Consider the following 22,713-nt stretch of genomic DNA (forward strand, 5'->3'; position numbering starts at 1 on the left):
TGCCCCATCCCCAAGCAAAATACAAAATTAAGTCCTTGCTTTTGAAAGCAAGACCCAAAAAACTAGCAGTTTAAGGAATTTTTAGAGGAATTACAGATTCCTGTACAGACACAGGCCATGAATTAAAGTCATACTAGCTGTGTTGACAATATGACAAAAATTAAGTGAAACTTATACAGACATTTAAAATTAAGCTAAAATAAAATGTATCCTTGATTTTGGATATAAATTGTTTTGCGGTGATGGATGCATGGTATATAATTATAATGCTGACTAAAATAAAATGTAAATGACTGTATCTTTTCTTCTTTTTATAGTTCTAAAACAGATCCTGTTACTGGAGCTGTGAAAAATACCAAATATCATCAGCTTTAGTAAGCACTGCAAAAGTAACTTTGCTTGGTCACATAAGCCTGCAGTATAAGTGTGTTAGCGCACACATGCATTTATGTGTGTATTTGTGCATGCACATGTGTATTTCTTTTTTTCCCCAAAAAGGTTTTTCTTTCCATGGAGTTATTTGGGGAGGAGGATGAAAAGGAAGAGGATTTTTAGTTAGACTTGTCTTCCTCACTTGCATGTAACTTTGCTAGTTTTACTACACGTTTCTGAAATACTGAACTCTTTAACAGCTTAATTTATTTTTCATAGGAAAGCGCTTAACTGTGGTGTAGACACAATACAAGTGACACAGCACTCTTGGCATTTCTGTAACAGTTATCCTTATGCATTGTTCACAGTGACTTACTGGGTTTGGTTACTTACCTGGACTGGGTCATGATCATCGTTACTATATGCTCCTGCATTTCCATGATGTTTGAATCCCCCTTTAGAAGAGTTATGCATGCTCCAACACTCCAGGTACTGTCACTGAACCATTTTACATTTAATAAAGCACAACCGCCTTGTTTTTCTCCACCGCCTGGTCCTAAATTATAACTGTTGTCTGCTTTGATTTTCAGATTGCTGAGTATGTTTTTGTAATATTCATGAGCATTGAGCTTAATCTGAAGATTATGGCAGATGGCTTGTTTTTTACACCAACAGCTGTCATTAGGGACTTTGGAGGAGTTATGGACATATTTATATATCTTGTAAGTTTTTATATTTATGGGAGGTTTCTCTAGCATTCTTAACTTTGATCTCTTAGGATATATAAATGTTTGATAATGTTAAAAAGTGTAATTTGTGTACAAACATCACTATTTTCATGTGCAGTCCTATCAGTTATGTGTACAAGTATTTGTTTAGACATCTAAAAATACACTGACATGTGATAAGCACCTGGCAATTTAGTGCAGTGTCATTGTCTGGCTCCTTTTAATTGTTTCTCTGTTGATATGTTTTAAGTATCAGACCTGCTTTCGTTCCAAAGTAAGCTCGAGATCTCTGACCTTGCTTCAGCATTTTTTTATTCTGTCTTATATCTTCATTTTGTCTGCTTCTTAGCCATTCGTGGCTTCCTCCCCTCTCAACAGTTCTCCTGCTTTACAGAAGGTGTTTCAAAAGCCTCTGCCATTTGACAGAACAATACATCCTTGTTGCTGGTGTTGTTATAGCAGGAAAAAAAAAAAGCAAACCAGCTTTTTCCTATATTCCATACCTATCAGTACTGGTTCTCAGGAAAAAATTGTCATCCTGTTTTCTTTGTCCTCCAGAAATTTCTTGCATTCCATTCAAATATAAGAGAAGGAGATTCGTTTCCTCTTCACGTATGACAATAAACACCACAAAACATGTCAAAACCAGTGCTCAGTATAGTACTGTATAAAAGATTTTCTAACTGAAAATATTACTAAGCAAAATGGCTTTGATGGATTTAGATTAAATCTTTCATTTTATTCCTGAACAGATTAATCCACCACACAGATGTGCTGCATAAATTTGTCACAACTAATTTGTACCAAAGATTCCATTGTTAGCATAAATAAAAATATGCATACTTATACAAAACTCCTACTGTAGTATGCATAATCTGTATGTGCATTCGTTTCTTGAAATCCCTCTGAATTCCTCTGCTTGCCTGAAAGAAAATTTAGGTGGTATAGTTTGGATATTCCAAATGTGCCTGTGGTGGTTTTAAAAGAATATGAAAGAAAGTGAGAAGCACTGGCAAATCTTTTTGTTTTGGTGGGGCGGCTGTCTTTTGCCACTCTTGTTTTTAACAAATATTGTTATGTTTTAAATCATATTGGTGATATCAGCTTGATCCTCCATTTTTGTGCGCTTACCTCTTTATGACGCACTCACCTCTGTCCTCCTATAACATTGACTTTATAAATACTTTTTTAAAAAATAAGAAGTAATTAATAGGCTTTATATCAATAACCATCTGTCAGAGATTGTTCAGACTAAAAGACACAACTATGCTGTTTGAAAATACTTTCGAATGTGTAACATTTGTGTGATAAAACTGTACGGTAGCAAAACTACTTATGCCTGTAACAGAGTGATAGGAAAAACTGACAAGGAAACTGTTAACAGACTTTGCAGGATATCTCAGTTTCAGGATAGAATCTCTGTTTGAAATTAGAAGGAGGTAGAGAGAAGATGCTGCCTGCTCCAAGAATACACTTCGTGTCCCTGCTCTGAATCAGCCAATTTGATTTCTTCTCTTGGAACTCTTCCATCTGCTGAAAAGAATAAAAGAGATTTTATATCAAAGGGGAAGACAGAGGCTGAAGCTGATGCCCATTGTTAGGACAATTAGCCAGGGCACAGGAGATCCAAGTCCTTTTTCTACTCTACATTAGGCTTTTTTTGCCTTAATCTTCCCTTGTGCTGTGTCTGTGTCAAGTAAGACATTGTAAGCCTAATCCTCCTTTGCATTTTCCTGCTCTGTCTCCTCAAGGTGAGTTTGATATTCCTGTGCTGGATGCCTCAGAACGTCCCTGCCAAATCCGGAGCTCAGCTCTTAATGGTACTCCGCTGCCTCCGACCTCTTCGAATTTTCAAACTGGTCCCTCAGATGAGGAAGGTGGTGCGAGAGCTATTTAGTGGCTTTAAGGAAATATTTTTGGTATGTGCCAGTTGTTTTGTTCTTCTTATTAAAAGGAAGATATGGAGGAGCAATAAGATACTGTTTTGCTATAATATTTATATTTTTTAATCTTTTCTCCATTGGTGTCTGTTTACTTTTCATTGTAGCTACCACTGCAGATGACCATAAACAGGTTAAAAATGAGGAATATAAGTAACTCATTTGCATTTATACTGAATAAAGCAACTGTGATAATTCTTTAATAAATTGTATTATTTGTTCACTATATGTATGGCCATAATTACATAGGACTACTGAAATAAAATCTACCCCTTATTCAGAGTTCTAATTGGGGAAGGAAGATGAGAACTAGGCTATAGCAGCTCTGCAAGAACAGAAGTAAACCTGGTTTCTGAGCTGATGGTCTCTACCTCCAAGTTTTTTGAGAGGCAGCCAGAAACAGTGCCGTTGTTCATCACAGATCTGGGTCTCATTGTTATGTCATTTATTATTAAGATAATGATTATGGAGTTGTAGTAGTAATAATAATAATAGTAACAATAATAATAATAATGGAGTCTGTGGTTGCTTGATCAGAACTTAATCTGTTGTCTTGGGACCCAGCTTTCCCTAAGTGATGTGTTAGCCTAAACAACAGACATTTTATTCCTGAACAGAATTAGGTCAGGTTGTTACAAAAAGCTAAGCTACAAAATATTCGCAGACAGTAATATAACAAGGACAAAAAAGTGTAAAGCTAGTAGCATTTCATAGATACTGTATCCCATTAAAGAAATTCACATCATAAGTTGCTCATGCATATCTTTATTGTAGCTGTCCTGGAATTAAATATCTAGCAGTGGCTTACTCAGATTAATTAGTACAGCCTGATTCAGCAAAACAGAAGCAGCAGATATTTAACTACTTGAAGAGTTTTACAGTGAATGGCAATTCTTATGCATGCAGAATTTAGCGAGGTTGTACGCTGAGTGCACGAAAGCTTTGATACTTATCCACAATTCTTAGATGCTATGTTAATAATATTAATAACAACACAGCACCTGGTTACTGGATCAGAACGTAAGGAACATATCGATCATGAAGGCCTTATTTCCAGTTGTATGCAACAAAACAATCTTCCCTGCAGTTCACGCAAGGATCTGACCCCCTTTCTCAATTCTGCAGGAGGAGAGCTTGACAAGTCTTAACTTCATCTTTACAGGTTTCTATTCTTTTGCTGACATTAATGCTTGTTTTCGCAAGCTTTGGAGTGCAGCTTTTTGCTGGAAAACTGGCTAAATGCAATGATCCACACATCATCTCTAGGGTAAGAACTGCTTTCCTGCTTCAAAATAATAGTATGCTGTGCCGTTTCTGCCTGCTAGGGAAAGCCAGTGGGGCAATCAGAGCTGTCGTATGAGAGCTGGAGATCTTGGGCACTTTCTTGTCCACAAGCATTGGAGGAAACTGTGATAAAGAAGAAGGCTGGGTTTTCATGTAAAAAAAGTGAAGCAAATCCAAATATTGGGGACTCTGAAAATTCTGTCAGCTTTATGCCATGTTGTCTGCAAAGGACTGGATGTCACATGGAATTAACCATGGAATATGACACCTTTGCATTCCTAGGTCAGCAGATAAAAAACAGGTTAGGCTGCTAAAGGACAAAAGCACTGGGAATGCTTTGAAGGTTACGTGAAGAAAGTTAGCTATGTTTCTTACTCCATTAAGAGAAATATCATCACCTAAAGAGAGCAATGGTCTTTATGAAAGAGGTGATAAACTAGATAGTCTTGCAAAATTAAAACCAGTCTCAATCCTGGAGGAAGAAGGGGTTTTGAATCCTTCCTAAGGTGTGTTTTTCCATTGGGTAAGTGTCCATGACTATTACTCCCAGACTTCTAAATAACTCTTCATTTCTGTTTACATTGCTTCCCCATCATGATGAATGCACTGTCTTTACTGGCATTTTGGCATCTCTCAGAGGCCATTATTTAATCTCAGACTATGTTTTGTTTCACTGTAGGAAGATTGTCATGGCATCTTCAGAATAAATGTAAGTGTTTCCAAAAATCTCAATTTAAAGTTAAGACCTGGAGAGAAAAAGCCTGGATTTTGGGTGCCACGAGTCTGGTGAGTTGCTACACGTTGACATACCTTTCTTCAAAAAAAAGCTGTTGATGTAGAAAATGGCTCAAATCTCATGCCATTAAACTACTAGTGGAGGTTTTTTTATTGAAAGTCAAATAATATTAAGGGTAAAAATTCTGATATATTTAGTAAGAAGCCAGATATATGAAATTTTTCCAAACTTAACCTGCTGTTCTATTCGTAAAGCAGAAAGAAAAAAAAATACCTGTAGGTACTGAATCTAGATAGGAATTAGACATTATTATTATTATTATTACAGTGGGATTATTGGCAAAATCAAGATTATCACTTAATTGTGCTTTAATACTATTATGAAAACATCGTGAGAGCCGTACATCAACAACAGAACCTAAGAATAAATAGGAAAAGATGGGAAGAAAAAGAAATAGAAATTAACTTGCCTACAGCTACTCAAGAAGAAACAATGAGCAAGTCATGACTAAAACCAGCCTTTCTCTTTTATGGCCATCAGCGACGCCAGCTGGCAGCTTCTTTCTGTTTCCAGTGCAGGGAATCCTTGAGGTCTATCTGGTGCAGTAGTGCAGTAAAAATTACTTAAGAGCTAATGTTATGTTGATGATGAATATTCTGATAAAGTCCGTTTAATATTTTCCAACACCTGAGCAGGCAAAAAAAAAAACAACCTCTCTTTTTAATTGTTTACAGTTTAAAGTTGGTTGGTGTTTTGCAAAATCAGCTAAACAGCCACAATTATTTTAATTAACTATGGGCATGAATAAATAATGTACCAGCAGTGGTAGATTCAGAGTCATCCTACACTAATGAAATAATATGCTGTGATTTGAACAGTCAGTGAAACTCTGACATCTGCAAAAGTCTTTATTTCTGTATTCTTCAGACAAATTCTTTCTCGAGTAAGCAAATTCAATCTTCATCAGCTTGATCCAGAAATAAGCAAAAACTGTCTTAATCAGCATAACTGTAAACTCTGGGGAATGTTTCGTTATTGCAGAAAAATGTTTTACCACAAAGACATTTATACCACCTGTTGGCTGTGTTAGGCCAGATTTTCAAAAGCCAGATGTCACTGTAAAAACCACATTTAAAAGAAATATCTACATCTGAGAGCTCTCTTTTTCACTGAATGGTTGGCTCTTCAAAAGCACAAAACACTTCACAATTCTTCTGGAATGCAACTATTTACCTCATAAATTCTTGGACATTAATTGGGCTCCTTGGATTATCTGTCTCAGATTGTAGAGGCAAAGCAATGTGTAAACCTAGCTCAAAGAGAGTTTCAGCTGGAAACATCCTGTCAAATCTCAATTGATACAAAAGGTCAGAGCATATGGTATAGGAAAGCTCTCAGTAAGTTTTGCTTTAGACCCTCAGTTCCCAATGATAATGAAATAAGGAACAAGATTTTCCAAACCATCTCGCTGACTTTCAAGTCTGAATAATTTATGTGAGTTTGAGACTGGTCTTCTTCAGGAAAGTTTAGTTTAGAATCTGGCCAATGCCATCAGATCAATTTTTTTTTGGTGAGTGCTGTATTTTGCTAATTTCATTGACAAAAGCACTAAAATACAGCAATATGTTGAAAACTTTATTACTGTGAATCAGATTCTCAGTAACGTAGTAAAACATACATATGGGATTAAGAAAAATTATGCTGTACATATTTATTGCTGTTGCTGTTGTTTTGTTATTCTTGAGACAAAACTTTGAAAGATATATTTCAGAGACTTTCACACCAACTTGGCAAGGTATTTAAATGTTAGGTACACTATGTACAATCAAGGTAACAAGTAGAAATAACAACTTTATTGCTGAGGTTACACCTATTTGTGTACTGCATTTCAGGGCAAATCCTCGGAATTTTAATTTTGACAATGTGGGGAATGCAATGCTGGCACTATTTGAAGTTCTTTCATTAAAAGGCTGGGTGGAAGTCAGAGATGTTATTATTCATCGTGTTGGGCCGGTAAGGAAACACATCAAAGTTTTGGAATTCTTCAACACATACTTTGATTTATTTTAACAATTAATCTTATTTTTCTCTACTCAGATCCATGGCATCTACATTCATGTTTTTGTATTCCTTGGCTGCATGATTGGACTGACCCTTTTCGTCGGCGTTGTCATCGCTAATTTCAATGAAAACAAGGTATTGAGAAAGGTGAACTGGCTCCATAAGAAACCTGAAATTGATATTACACTGTCTTTGCTACCCAGTAAGACTTACCAATCTTACATTCTGCAAGCCTACAAGTATGGCTTCAGACACATCTGATCCATATTTCCTAAAAAACTCAAGCCTGGGATGACAGCAATCCATCGCATACTCTTTCAGAGCTGTTTATTTACAGTGCAGCCATGTTGCCAGATGGAGATTGAACCTAAAGCACAATGTATTTACAGGTGCTCTGCATTCTGCTCTTTTAGTTTGATGTTGGCATACATGCAGTGACAGGCAAAAAGACATGTTATGCTTGTATGTGTTATGACTGACTGGGTCTCATTAGAGCCCTGCAATTGCAGTATTTCAGATCCAAACTAAAGCTGCGTGGCTTTTTCCTGGCAAACAGCAGAGTACATTGTAAAATTAATTGTCCATCACTCAAAAAATAAGGTAGCTATTGTCTTGGAAAAAAAAAACTGCAGTTCACATGGGCTTTGCAGATTACCCTGAAAAGTAGAAAAACCTGTCTCCAGGTGAATTGTTACAGAGCAGCTCATGTCTACACTACTTAAAGGTAGCATCTTCTGGATGGGACTGCCACATACACACAGCCCTTAATTTGACTTTTTTTTCTGAGCCTCTTGTGGTACCCCTGTGGCACCAAGACATAATTATTTTTTTCATCTTTCAGTTCAAAGTGCCCCAGAATAATGAGATAGCTGTGTTGCAGCTAGCTAGACTGATATTTTTATCACTTATGGCACTGGAGGGAATAAATAACTGTGTGCTCTGGGGCTTGGAGATGCAAAACAACCCAGTGCTAGCACTGGAGACAAACTAGGTGCTGGGCATGGCCCTACTATGGCCTTGACCTGAACTCTGTAGCAAACACAACTGTTGAGTTTGCCCTTCAAGAAAAGCACTTGACTCCTTCTGGAAGGGAGGTGAGCAGCACACTACCATGTGTCTACTGTGGGCAAGCAAAGCATCGTGAAATGAAGTCAAACAGGATGCAAGCCAAATAAATAGCTTAAAACCCCTGCTGTTGGGAAGGTATTTTTATGCTTGCATGATTCCAGTGTAATTTTGGTGAGAAGAAGTGCAATCATTCTTGTTAAAATACATCTGTTCTACAGAACAGGGAGCAATGTGCTATTCATTTATTTTCTTATTCACTAGATTTTGACTAGTGAATTAACAAGCTGAAATTTCTCCAGTATGAGGATCCCGCTGGATTTTCGTAGATGCTTTTGCCCCTTCCTTTTCAGCTGTGTAATTTTTCCTTCAAATGTTTCAATGTTACACTGATGAGTAAGAATTATTTTTCAGCAAGTCTTGACAAAAATAATTAAGTCATTAAATAGATTGTTAAAATATTATTTGAAAATATAAAACTATTTTAATGTTTTTCTTCTACAGTTTTGATGTATTTAGTTACGTATGTTTCTGCCATGTACATCAGAGTTCATTAAACTCTATGGAGATGTTAGCTCAGCATTTCTATCATATAAATTGTTTCTTCATTCCCCTTCAAACTTTCTAGAGTATAACTAGACAGTGTTGTTGCTCTTAGTTCCTGCTCTTTCCATGTGAGTGAGTCACCCACAAGATCAAGTTCACTGTGTCAGCCTGTCTCCTGCAAAGGCAGCTTGTGAGATTTCTGTCACAAATTAGTGTGATGTCATTAACTCATAATGCAGTATTCATTTGAGTAGTCAACTGTTGACTACAGATAAGGTGATCTGGGCCAACCCACAGGTTTCTTTTGGAGAGATTTGTCCACAATATCAGTGTAAATCTTTCACCAGTGTTGTTTTTCTAAGGTTTGAGATACGAACATGAACCGGGGAAAAAACCCTTAATTATATGTGACTGCATATCAGATTTAAATTTCATTCCCTGCTCCTAGATATGCAGATTTAAAGACACAGGACATCTTGAATTCATGTAGAAGAAAGTTTGTTTGTGTTCACTGTGATTCAAAATGAGAGGGAACAGGAAGGTGTGAATACAAGACTTACGAGGATTGTGATCACAGGAGATAATTAAACAATTCATCTTAGCCCAGATTGCCCCTGCATGAGCTGCCAGCGTAAATATGGAAGTCTGAGGTGTAAGGCCTGAATGAGGGTTCCCATTATTTTCAGAAAACTATCTGATATTTAAATTTATTGTTTTGGGGTGGGTTTTTCTGCTTGTACCTTTTGCTCAAACTGTAAAAACCTTTTCACATATGAATGCTCTACTCACTTAATTCCATATCTGAATACCAGGAAGGCTATTCATACTGAGTAAAAAAAGCTACTCATTAATAACAGTTCCCTGAAAATTACACAACAGGCACATTATGCAATATTTCTGTAGAATTTACATGATACTAATAATACAGTCAGTATAAATCATTCGTTAATAATGTCATCTGGTTCAGCTTTTTTGGTTGTATCTTAGTAATCTCAGGTAGCTGCTGCAGCATGTAAAGTTTATTTTTCTCTCTTTTTCTTGAATAGCTGTTAAATTTTATGTATTTACTATAGGGAAAAGAAAACTTCTTCAGATTTGAGTTGAAAAGGTGAATATGTTAGTTAATTGTGCAGTGGGGGAAAAATCTCAGCACAATCAACATTCAAGTAGAGTGAAGAAATGTCCAGGAACTGAAAAAAAAAAAAGTTTAATAAGATAGAGAGAAGGCTGACAAGTAGTCCAGAGAGAGCAAAACAGTCCACTGTGTGAGGTTAAGTTGCATCTTCTTAAAACTCGTTACTTGGCCAAACTATTGGTGTTTTAAGTAGATCTTGGCTTTAGAAAGTTTGTGAATGATACATGGTTAGAGTAGTGCGAGGAGTTAGTGAGGAGGGTCAGAGCTGGACAATTAGTGAATGAACTATTCTACGTGAAAACAAACAATTTTCTAAACAAAAAAAAAAAAAAACCAGAATGTTTTCGGATATGCCATAGCATTTCATGTGAGCTGTCAGAGCTGCAGACCTGGAGGCACTGGACTGGGAAGAACCACAGGGGGCTGTGGGCTGGATCCTCAGCTGTCCCAGCAGCAGGGCAGTTGCCCAAAGGGTTCCACCACCCCCCATTTCACAACCCCCGCGAATCACTTGTTGCAGCTCCCAAATGCCATGTGTTCAGTCACCAGTGAAAATGTGATCCACTCAAATATTACCTGGTAATTTTGGGCTGAAGTCCAAATGCAAACGCAGCTGCTACAGCAGTAGTCCCACACACAAAGCTCTGCTCTGTGATCCCATTACAATGATCCTGCTGGTGGAAGTGGTAGTTTCTGAGAAACAGAGCAACTTGGCATCACTATTTCTTAATTTTACAAAGGTCCACATTTTTTGACACTTTTTGTCTTCTTTGCAGAGAAGGCTCCAAGAATATAAAAGCAGACACACTCATTTGGTTGCCTTTTAATCTAAGCATTTATAAATGGTACGGTTTGGGCCTGACACAAGTAATAGGCATCCTTGTATCTGTCACTTTGTCCGCATCGTGTTGGAAAGCACCTCCTCCCAGTGTGCTGCCTGGGGACGCAGCTCTGTAGAGAGGTTATGTCCACTGAGAGGGAGCTCTCCTGACCTTATCAGTTGCATAGACAGATGCAGTTCCAGCCACATCTACACAAGCCAATGCCAAGGCAAGACCCAAAGATCACACCAGACCTTGCCCAGCTCATTGCAGCTCTGTGCTGATTGGGGGAGCAGCCGAGTGTCGGGGAGACAGGCTTGTGACATTTATCTTGAAAATGTCTCTTTGTTTTTGTAACTCCAGACTCCTTCCATGAGATTTTACAGTTGTCTGAAGTGAGGAGGACTTCATATTGTCCTGAAGGTCGTTTTAGAGAATGTTGAATTCTGTTTGGGGTTTGATTGTTTCTTCCTGTTACCAAAACACTTACACACATCTGTCACTGCCATTCTAAAGGTCTCTGTCTACCTGAGCAGATTCATAGCATACTATTATTTTATTTCAATTACACCCCAAGCAGAAGAGCTGTGGAGAGCAGCAGCAGTCTCCTAAAGGGCTCATTCCCCGAGAAAACTGTAGCGGCACTGACAAGCCACAGGATTTTCTGCAGCAAAGTCCAGACAAAATCGACCATTCTTTAAAACAGTGCTTCCTGGCAAATGATGTTCAGTCAATTGGAAGACCTCCTGCAGTGTTTCACTGCCCAAACTGGGCTGTTGCTACAAAGAGCAACAACTGTGCCTGCTGAGTTGAGTCCCAGAAACTATGAGCTGATGCATCCAGAAATCCTCTTGAGTACCAGCTGATACTGTAGACTTTGTTACCCAGACAGTGTGTTATTTAAGGAAGGTTGCGTATGTAACTTTATTTCAGGCACCAAAGAGGATGTTGTTTTCAATGTTTACAGCATTAAACGTTCTAGCTTTTGTATGACAAAAGCTTTATACAATTCTCTTTTTTTTTATTAAGGGGACGGCTTTACTGACTGTAGATCAGAGACGATGGGAAGATCTGAAAAGCAGACTGAAGATAGCACAACCTCTTCATCTCCCACCTCGTCCGGGTATCAAAGATATTTTGATTTTATTCATGTTGAGCCCTAGCGTTCATAATTCCCCAGGAGTCTGTGATTCAAATTAAAATTGTAATCGTGAGGCCACTAGGAGGTTGCGCATAAGTTAATATGGAAACAGGCTCCACCGACAGATCTCTGCATAAGGCTATTAAAACAAACCCAAAAAAAAGGTTGTGCTTCGATGGTTTTAGGATAAGCCTTAATGAAAAAAATGAATTTCTAAATGAAAAATATTTGCAGTTGGCTGTTAATGATATGAATGGAATGTATTAACCTGACAGCAGCTGAATGATGCGCTTGCCCTACAAGTACCAAAGCCTTCATGCAACACTGGTGTTCAGTATTTGAAATTACGTGTTCAGAAGCCCTATTTGATATGGAAAATTGTAGCAGAAAATTAGAAATGTATTTTGAAACTGGTAAAGGATTATTTTACCACTAATGAACATGGAAAATGTATCAGGAAATAGGGGAAAAATACCACTGTGTATTTTAACTCTCCTCCTCGAACTCTTTCTTTTTCAGATAATGATGGCTTTAGAGCTAAGATGTATGATATAACTCAGCATCCGTTTTTTAAGAGAACTATTGCTGTACTTGTTCTGGCCCAGTCTGTGTTGTTGTCAGTTAAGGTAATTGTGTTTCTTTTAAGTGTTTCATTACAGTAGTACAGCATGTGTTGCACATTTCCTAACACCAGTTAACGATCAGTTGAGCCATTACTATGATGAATGTAGAGAAACATGATTTCTAGATACAGCAATCTCAGTTGGCACTGATCACTGAAGATTAATTGTAACTTGTGGAGCTGAGTCAATTTCTGCCTTTTTGTAGTCTGGTCCACTATTTTTAATTTCCAGTTAAGCTGTGAAATCTGTGAGAGAATAATACACCAAGATGACATTCCTGTTCGAATACGTTTTACATTGAAATCTGTTCATTAACAAAACATGCAATAAAAGTTAAGGCAATTAATAGTAATTTAGTTCTATTTAACAGATACTCTTCTATAATTCTGTTTGCATTGCAGTGGGATGCTGCAGATCCGGTGACTGTGCCTTTAGCAACAATGTCTGTTGTTTTCACCTTCATTTTTGTCCTTGAGGTGAAGTAATATATTTTATGACTTCTTGAGATTAACACTAGTATGTATATGTTTCATTTTAGCTTTAGGGATGTTTTCTTACTCTTCATTACAGTTTTTATTTCTGAACATGTACATTCATGGCTCTCCATGTCACTTGTCTTTAAACATGTATTGTAGGAATAAACTTTTAATTGGTTGTAGTCATACTTCTCCACCACCTTCAGCTTTGTGTCCTTTTATATATATTCAGCTCTGAGCATTTCGACTTGTGTTTTGGTGAACCCAGTGAACTCTTTTCTTGCAGAACATCTCAGATTAAATTAACTCTGTACAACACAAGGTCTGTGTTGTATCACAGAAGTTCTGCTCAATCCATTTCTATTTTGCGTGGTTCTTCGGAACAGGGTGCATTAATCCCCACCATTCTGTAGCTATGACATTATCAAACCTCTCTCAGTTTTGGTTTGGTTTGTTTGTTTTTTTTAATTACCATACTTCATTTTAACATCTTTTAATAAGCTATGTCAAATTCCAGTATTATCTATCTTTTGTTGTACAAATCTGGATCCTGTGTGGTAATGGTTCTCTATCTGTGAGAAAATTGTCACCACAATTAACTGTGCAAAGTATAATCATCCTGTTTTCATAAGATTGGAACCTAAGGACTTAAACACATTTTAAAAAAACTTTTTTTTTTTAATGTATAAGGATATTCATACTGTCACAAAGCACACATATATGAGGTTAAAGAAGATGCTTCTTCTGTGGTTAGGTTAGTGCATAATTCTTTTATAAGTTTGTGGTTGAGTGTTTTCTTTTCAGTCCCCTCTGAGTAGCTGATACTGACCACTATCAGAAACAGGATAGTAGACTATGTTTCTCACTGCTCTAATCTAATATGACAGTTCCTATGTTCCAGTGATAGGTTTTGCCAGCAGTGATGAATAAACAATGAAGTGAATACCTTGTAGCAGCTGTAGCTAGAGTATGTCCGTGTTGTTGCTTCTTTTTTCCCTCCCCAGGAGAAATCAGTATCTCTTGAGAGACTGAGCAAACACAGAAAAGTTTGATTTGTATCATACACAGACAGGTTTTCATTTACCTAGTAACTATGTCTTTAGAAATACTTTTTTCTCTTTTACTGCCAGGGGAAACAAATACACTTCTAGAATTTCAAAGGAACTTTGTCAGAGCCAAGAAAAATTTGTTGCCTGTCTCAACAGGCAAGCTGTCACACTCTGAGTGCACACGATTTATGGACAGAGGAAGCAGCTTCCTGCCCAGGATCTTCCGTAATGCAGCATAATCTGGTTACAGAGTCTGCTATGTACATGGTCTGCTACCACTAGCAGACATGGTCCATGAGGAAGGCCAAAGCTAATGGCCCAGTGTCCCATCTAAGGACTCCTGATTCAATCTTAAACCCCTACTGCTCAGCTGAGTCTATGTGGTATAGGAGAACAGGAAGAATTTCAAGATCTCACTTTTGTTGCCACACTGGTGGTCACAGAATAAAGTGAGATATGATTTTTTTATTTGTACAGTGTGGTGTTCAGTTCAAAATTACAGACGTCAGAACTTAGATGTTTGAATATTACATGTGAGTTAGGTGTTTAAGCTGTCACTGTGATCAGAGGAGATGTAAGGTGAGGTTCAGTTGCCTACATAACTGAAAGCATCAAAATTTTTTCTGGGTACCCTAGCTGATCTCCCCTTACCTCCACTAGCTGCTACAGAAGGCAGGGATGTTTGCAGGTCTTGTGTCATCCCTGCCAGCCCCATGCGTCTGTCTCTGGTATTCTAGAGCATCACAGCTGGCTGGATAGAGGTGAGGCAAGATACCTTCAGGTACCTCAAATGAGAATTAGAGATTCAGAGACTGTGTTCTTTGGTTTGTAGTCAGATTTCAGAAAACATTATATGGCAAAAAAAAACTGACTGGAAAATCAGCCTTTTACCTCAAACTAGTGTCCCTTTATAACAGTTTAGGTTTCAGAAATGTATAGAATACTACTAGATGGCAGTGTTGCAAGGTGAGGTGGAAAAAATCACATAACGAATGCCTGACATTTATAGCCTTTATATAACACTTGCTTTGAGGTTTAATACAAATTGTGTATGAGAAACTCTCCGATGTTCCCTTACATGCATCACCCTACCTCAATATCTGTTAGCTGTTGTGACTATTTCATATCAGCATCTGTTCTTAAGCTTTCTGCCTGCACTCCTTTTACCTGTATTGGGAATGTCAAGCACTTTGCTGTTTTTTACCAGGAACACTGTAAAATGTGCTGCCTTTACTGTTCTTAGCTTTTGCCTCTTATATGCTGCTGAGCACAGATTATTCCTTAAAGCAAGAAATATTTGCAATACAGGAATGCTTTTTAATTAATTTGAAATATAGGAGCTGCAGAACAAAATTATATTGAGTTCAAATATTCTTATGTAATTTTAGCCTGCTTATGAGCAGCTAGATGGATAGGATGCAACTACCTCTTTCAGTTACACATTATTGATATAGTAATTTTCTAACTTCATAACTTGCTTAATTATTAGAAATATTAAGCCCACATTCACCTCAACAATCTATACATTAAGAATTCAGTCTGAGGTGGTCAGCTGCACTCCTTCGATACCTGATGGAGACAAACTCTTCCAGAATATTGTTCATTCCCCCGTCTCAGTCATCTGTGGTCTTCACAAGTACCAGCTTTCCTCCATCTGAGGAAAGCTTATATGATCCATTTAGTCTAGCAACCTAACTTGTCCGTGTGGGAACAGTTAGCTGACATGAAATGTGCCCTTGGTTGTTTGAAAACATTCATGAGATTAACTCAGTCAAACATTTTAGAGGTTCTTATAGTAAGAAATAACCATTTATTCAATAAAACTGAGGAATTGTTTTTATCCATAGGTCACAATGAAGATTATTGCCATGTCACCTTCTGGATTCTGGCAAAGCAGAAGAAATCGGTATGATCTCTTGGTGACGTCTCTTGGAGTTATATGGGTGATACTTCATTTTGCCCTACTGGTAAGATTTACAGAACACAATTTCAATTATTAAGCTTGGTTTTATCTACTAAGCACTAGCAGTAGGATCACCGCTATACATCCAGATAAACCCTTGGGAGTTTAATAAGGCTGGAATATACCAGAAACAAATTAAGCTTAATGCTAAGAAGAAGGAATCCTTGTCTTAAGCAATGATGAATTACGAAAGTTGTCTGATACAAGATAAAGTCTGTAAATGTGGTAAAAAAACTTAAGTCTTTGGAAGGGATGTGAGTGAGGAAAGGAAGGAACTCGAAAAGACTGAGAGCTCTTGCCAACAACAGTCTCAGGAGCAGCAAGGAAGAAAGAAGCAATGCACAAAATCCAGATAGGAATAGAGGACTGGAAGAAGGCATATATTCAGAATTACTTAACAGTACCATCTGTCCCAAACCCAGCAGTGATTCTGGACCACTGGTTTTGGTTAAAAGGCTGTGTTTAATTCAAGAAGACATGGAGGAGAGGGGAGGAAATCCAGCTCTCCCTCCATCTCATCTGGTTTGTTTAAAGTTGGCTACACTCTTGGTTCCCTTACTTGCAAAGGAAGGAGAAAGGATAGTTGGTGCTTGTCACCAATCACAACTTGTGGAAGTCACCACCCTAAAGTGGCTCAGGGCTTCTCTCTTGTCTGACCCAGGGTCTGTCTGGAGGAAAACCTCTCTTTTGTGGCTTGTCATTTTGCCCTGACGTCCAGAGTTTGCTCCCTGCTGCTGAGTAGCTTGGAAAGCCTGAGGAGTTTCTGTAAGCCAGCAGCTACCTAGACAGGTAGACTGGAGCTGCTGGACATAATTATGGCTCAGCTAATAGAGGATTGAAGGTTTCTTGGTTTGATGTGTGAGGAGGTTGGGTTAGTGTTTTTTGAAGTGGTAGAGTATCTTCAGTTAGCTTTACTGCTCCACTGTTATTGAAATATTGGTGCTACTGGTTTATGATTTCTTTTATTTTATATGGTGACTGCCCTACATTATTAGAAGATCAGTTATCCTCATCTTTCCATGAGATCTCTGGGGAACAATGTATTAAGTCTTCTGTGTTTCTATTCCAGAATGCGTACACATACATGATGGGGGCATGCGTAATTGTCTTCAGGTTTTTCTCAATTTGTGGGAAGCACGTAAGTATAGATTAGGAACTACAACCCGTTGCAGTGCTCATGTATAGATTAAAGGACTGGTTGCTATGCGTCTCTAGTGCACATTCTGTAAGGCTCCATTTTATATGCCAAAAAAAAAGGAGACTTCAAGCAGCAGTCTCAGATTTTACATGCTGTCTTTAAAATGTCAGGATTTTAGGTACTTTGTATAATAACACTGTATTATGGTTACTGGAAAAGCTACATTTTTTGCAACAAAAAAAAAAAAAAGTGCAACTGCAGCACCGCACAGTTTTTTAAAAATACTCTCTGGAACTCTGAACATACATTGTGCTACTTTCAGTCCTTGCCATTTCAGTGTGGTGTGATGTGCATGCTATTTATTTATTTTTTCTGCAAGACTAGTGGAGTGGTGATTGATGCACTCATCTTGCTATGACAGTGCTCTCTTACAGAAGTTTCTTCCATCAGAGTGCATGTCTGTGTCTTGTATCTCTACAATGTATGTCTTATCACAGTAACGAATTTATGTTCAATTTAAAAAAAAAATAATTGGAGCAAGATATTCTTCTGGAAACACTGAGATGGTGGCAGAGCAAGTCACTTCTAAAGTTTACATTTCTTTTGTGTTTGGATTTGCTCTGGTGTAATTGAGAGCAGACTGGCAGAACAAGCATAGACAGAGAATAAGCCCATTTGTTTAACAAGTGGTGACACTCTACATTTTCTTGCTGGAGAACTTTTTAGACTATCCAAACATTTTCTGTGAAGTCTGACATATTAAAGTAAATGTGATAAAAAGACTGCTATACTGGGTTGCTGGGGTTAAGAACACTAAGTCAGAGGGTTTGTTCAGAAAAGATAAAAAGTTTTCCTTCAATGAAATTACACAGAGCCTATAGAGCCTTGAAAGTCAGATGAAAAATTCTTGCTTCTCCTATGCAGCCAGGCTGAGTGATTGCCTTCAAAGCTTTCTGATCGATTCTAAAGTTTTTTTTTTCAGTTTTAACCTACTCATTTGTGCTTTCATGTTTGGAGCTGCATCAGTTTCGCTAATTTATCTGTTGTTATGCAATGTGATGGATAAAAGTCAGCATGAGTTATCGGTTTGGCATGATTCTAAAGAAAACCGCTACCCTCAGTCCCATTAAAGAGAATTTTCCATAGCATCCAAACTGGTTAAGGATGTTAGGGCAATTTAGGGCAATAACTTTATCAAGAGTAAAATGTACAGTATGCATGCATGCAAAAGTAATATCTACTATCTAGGCATCCTGCCTATGTTATTTCCAAAATTGTGCTCTCTTTTTAAGCTCTTTGGCCAACTTGCATGAGAAATTAACTAGTTTAATCAAGTTATGCTGATCTTAAGGCAATCTTCTCTATGCATCAACCCATTTCTTTAGCTAGGCTGCAGTATCTGGGATTTCCACCTAACAGCATAATTTTGTACACTGAGGGTGGTGAAACACTGGAACAGGTTGCCCAGAGAGGTGGTGGATGCCCAACCCTGGAAACATTCGAGGTTATGTTGGACAGGGCTCTGAGCAACCTGATCTGGTTGGAGATGTCCCTGCTCCTGGCAGGGGGGTTGGACTAGATGACCTCTGAAGGTCCCTTCCAACCCAAACTATTCTATGGTTCTATGATCACTTTCAGATAAGCCTGAAGTTGTTTACTGCACCACTGTTTGTGCAATGCTAATTTTGATACTTTGGGAGTTTACTGATTGTAGAATATTATAGTTAAGCTTATGCTATATTATTACTGTGTTATCTTACACTGTATTACCCTGTATATAGTTTTTAAGGAGCAACATCTTGACCTTGTTAATTAGGCATATGTGCTGATCTCTTTAACAACTAAGAAGCACACTAAATTTCAGAGGAAGACACAAAATGTTCAGTTCCAATCAGACTCACAATGTACCGTTTCACTGGGCTCATCTGTTATTGTATATGTGTAAAGAATTTGTTGTTAAAATAGCAAGTGCAATCAGTCTCTTTCCCCTTTTATCTCTGCTTTCCTGAATGGTGTCATGAATTCCTTTTTCTTTGTCATTCCAGGTGACACTAAAAATGCTACTCCTGACTGTGGTTGTCAGCATGTACAAGAGTTTCTTCATCATAGTGGGAATGTTCTTGCTGCTTCTTTGTTATGCTTTTGCTGGAGTGGTTTTATTTGGTACAGTGAAATATGGAGAGAATATTAACAGGTACAGTATGTACTACCTCATGGGGATGTTCTTTGAACAGCCCAAAAAACTCACATTCTGCTAGAGAGAAGTTTATCCATGGTAACAACCAGACAAGTCCCCAGGTCTAGCTGAAGAGCTCTGAATAGAATTTCTGATAGGAAACACTAAGCCATCTTGCCAGTCCTTATGCATTGGACCAAGTGACACCTGGTCCAGCCCAGAGCAGACTGAGAGCTGTTCTTCATTCAATATGTTTCAAAGCAGAACTGTGCTAGCCGCAAGCTGGTGAAACACCGTGTACCTACTACACTTTATCATCATCACCCAGGAACAGGATCCTTATACCAAGCTTATATACAGTGAGGGGACAGTTCTGTGAACTAGCTGTTAACTAGAGATTTCCCAGTCAAGAGCATCATCAGACTTCAGGAAGAAAATGGAGACAGGAGATAGGATCTGGCTCTGAGTCTGCTTTTACTCTTTGATAAAATGAGCCAAAATAGTCAGACCTATGTCTATTCAAAATAATACTGTAACTGTTTTCAGTTTAAAATAGTAGAACAGTAGAAAATGGAAATGATTTGCATTTTTTCTTGCCAACGTTTTAGTTCTGGGACATGAAATGATATCTCTCTCTCTCTTATTCCTTAAAACAGACACGCAAATTTTTCATCAGCTGGCAAGGCTATTACTGTACTCTTCAGAATAGTTACTGGAGAAGACTGGAACAAAATTATGCATGACTGTATGGTAAATACAATACTGCCAGAGATAAAGTAGGCAAGAAACAGGAAACACCCTTGCACCTCAAAGTGCTTCCACTATCTTAGCTTTGTACAAGGAATGTTGTGATTGGCTTTATCTCTTGAAGAGATGTTTGCTAAACCTCAGAAGATAACACAAAAATTGCAGTTCCAATCACACACTCACAATGTAATATTTCATGGGGCTAGGCTATTACATGATTTAAAAACAAAAATAAAAAGATGTTTTCAAAATCAGAAGTGCAATAACTCACTTCTCCCACTGTTTTGACTGTGGCAAGGTGACTTTTCAGATTAACTTTGTCTTTAATGCCTGCACTTCGGCTCATTCCGTGTGAATGGCAGTCTTAATGATGTCGAAATTTGTCCTGGAATCATTTTATTTTGCCCAAATAAATTTCTGTCTGTGGTTTCCATTGCGATGAAAATCATGTTCCCTTCTTTTTTAAAATTAATGGGCAGGGAAGCTTTTTGAAAACCATTGTTTCAGAGCACCGAGTTGTTTCTTTACAGTGGCATAATGCATAATGTGCCTTGTGTGTGGTAGCAAGGTCCACACCTAGGCCTTTTTTGTCATACCTCATTCTGTTTTCTGATTTCTGACTGCTAAAGGAACAATAAAAAATTGTCCACACTAATGCTTACAGCACTATTCCCTAACTGTGAATCTTTAAAAAAAAATTATAGTCATAAGTATTGTAATACTTGCAGAGAAATTAAGAATATCTTATTGTGATTGATTGGCTTTGTTTTCTTTTGTTTTGAAGGTTCAACCTCCATTTTGTACACCAGATAACAGCACCTACTGGAAAACAGACTGTGGAAATTATGCTGGTGCTCTTATGTATTTCTGTTCCTTTTACGTCATCATTGCATACATCATGCTAAATTTGCTTGTTGGTAAGTGAAAATACACTTTAATAGTAAAAAGGTCCATCTTGGCATGTAGTATGTTAGATTTGAATCTACTATGCTATTCAAGTATGAGGTTACTTTGTACTTCACTTCTATCTTATATGCATATGTTTTTGACAATTATCTGGCATGGTTTATGCTAAAACTTAGGAAGTTTGGGAATTAAAGTTCTTTTGAACAAAGAGACGTGTTGTGTTTGTAGAGTATAGTTTTCATAAGGAATATTATTTTCTGAGCTTTTCCTTCCTCCAGTTAACATTTTTTCCAACATTGTTGGAATACTCCTAATTGATTTTAGAAGATGTTAGATTAGACATCTCACCAGCATTTAAGATATAGCTTTTAAAAAGTTAATACGGTGAATATTGGTGTAGCACAACAGTATATTACCTATTCAGAATCCTTGTCTGAACACTCAAGGCATTTATTAGAGTGAAGTTTCCACAACAGAATTCATATTCTGTTAAAATTCATTGTTGCTTACAGAGATTAACCAGTTAGAATGTAACTGCAGGCTTTCTTTATAGTATATTTTTGGTTTCTGGTTTTCAGCGATCATTGTGGAGAATTTCTCGTTGTTTTATTCAACCGAAGAAGATCAACTTTTAAGTTATAATGATCTTAGGCATTTTCAAATTATATGGAACATGGTTGATGACAAAAGAGAGGTAAGAAACTTGATAATAAACACAGAAATTCAGTAAATGTACATTTTTTCCTGAAGAAAACATATGGGGAAGACAAAGCATGCTGACAAACTTACTGAGCAGTTACTGTTCAGGTTGTAAAAATTCAGTGAGCATGATCTAACACTGTTCATGGCCCAAATATTTCAAATACTAACCTGTATCTTTACTATTGTGAAGTACTTACAATAGTAGATTTTAAAATGAATGTAGATATTCATAAGATAAATACAATAGCATCTTTCCTCCCAGCTCCATGAGAGTTTTTCAGCTTGCTGAGATTTCAGCATTGTCTACCATAAGATCCTCATAAAGAAGCTGATGAAGTATGGGCTGGATGAGAAAACGATGAGGTGGACTGGATACTGGCTGAATGTCCAGGTCCAGAGGGTGATGATCAGTGGCACAGTCTAGTTGGAGGCCAGTAACTAGTGATGTACCTGAGGGATCAATATAGGGTCCAATCCTGTGCAACATCTTCATTAATGATGTGGATGATGGGGAAGAGTGCACCTTCAGTAAGTTTGCAGATGACACCAGACTGGGAGGAATGGCTGATACAGCAGAGGATCATGCTGCCATCCAGAGGGACCTAAACAGGCTGGAGAAATTGGATGACAGGAACCTTATGCAGTTCAACGAGGGGAAGTGTGAATTCCTGCACCTAAGGAGAAGCAACCACAGGCACCAATACATGCTGGGGACCAACCATCTGGAAAGCAACTTGGCAGGAAAGGACCTGGGAGTCCAGGTGGACACCAAGTTAAACATGAGCCAGCAATGTGCCCTTGTGGAAAAGAAGGCCAGTGACATCCTCGGCTGCATTAGACAAAGTATTGCCAGCAGGCCAAGGGAGGGGATCCTTCTCCTCTGCTCAACACTGATGTGGCCGCGCCTGGAGTCCTTGGTCCAGTTCTGTGCTCTTCTGTACAACAGAAACATAGACATACTGGAGAGAGTCCAGCAAAGGAACATAAAGATGATGAAGGGACCTGAAGCATCTCTCCTGTGGGAAGAGACCGAGAGAGCTGAGACTGTTCAGCCTGGAGAAGAGAAGGCTCAGCGCAGATCTCATCAATGTCTATAAATACCTC

General features: G+C 37.9%; 1 protein-coding gene across 1 annotated transcript in view; it reads left to right on the top strand.

Moving 5' to 3' along the window:
* NALCN (sodium leak channel, non-selective) overlaps positions 1-22,713 on the top strand; it is a 238,139-nt gene that overhangs the window by 206,289 nt on the left and 9,137 nt on the right. Inside the window, exons 23-39 of the mRNA XM_086741316.1 lie at positions 318-374; positions 741-861; positions 963-1,094; positions 2,852-3,019; positions 4,203-4,307; positions 5,004-5,110; positions 6,953-7,073; positions 7,158-7,256; positions 11,718-11,811; positions 12,349-12,455; positions 12,854-12,928; positions 15,825-15,944; positions 17,010-17,078; positions 19,124-19,272; positions 19,911-20,004; positions 20,786-20,918; positions 21,486-21,601. Of these exons, the coding sequence (XP_086597442.1) occupies positions 318-374; positions 741-861; positions 963-1,094; positions 2,852-3,019; positions 4,203-4,307; positions 5,004-5,110; positions 6,953-7,073; positions 7,158-7,256; positions 11,718-11,811; positions 12,349-12,455; positions 12,854-12,928; positions 15,825-15,944; positions 17,010-17,078; positions 19,124-19,272; positions 19,911-20,004; positions 20,786-20,918; positions 21,486-21,601 (1,867 nt within the window). The remainder of the gene's footprint in view (positions 1-317; positions 375-740; positions 862-962; positions 1,095-2,851; positions 3,020-4,202; positions 4,308-5,003; positions 5,111-6,952; positions 7,074-7,157; positions 7,257-11,717; positions 11,812-12,348; positions 12,456-12,853; positions 12,929-15,824; positions 15,945-17,009; positions 17,079-19,123; positions 19,273-19,910; positions 20,005-20,785; positions 20,919-21,485; positions 21,602-22,713) is intronic.

The sequence above is a fragment of the Chlamydotis macqueenii genome, chromosome 1 (genome assembly GCF_036417535.1).
Source record: "Chlamydotis macqueenii isolate bChlMac1 chromosome 1, bChlMac1.mat, whole genome shotgun sequence".
In the NCBI taxonomy this organism is placed as follows: Eukaryota; Metazoa; Chordata; class Aves; order Otidiformes; family Otididae; genus Chlamydotis; species Chlamydotis macqueenii.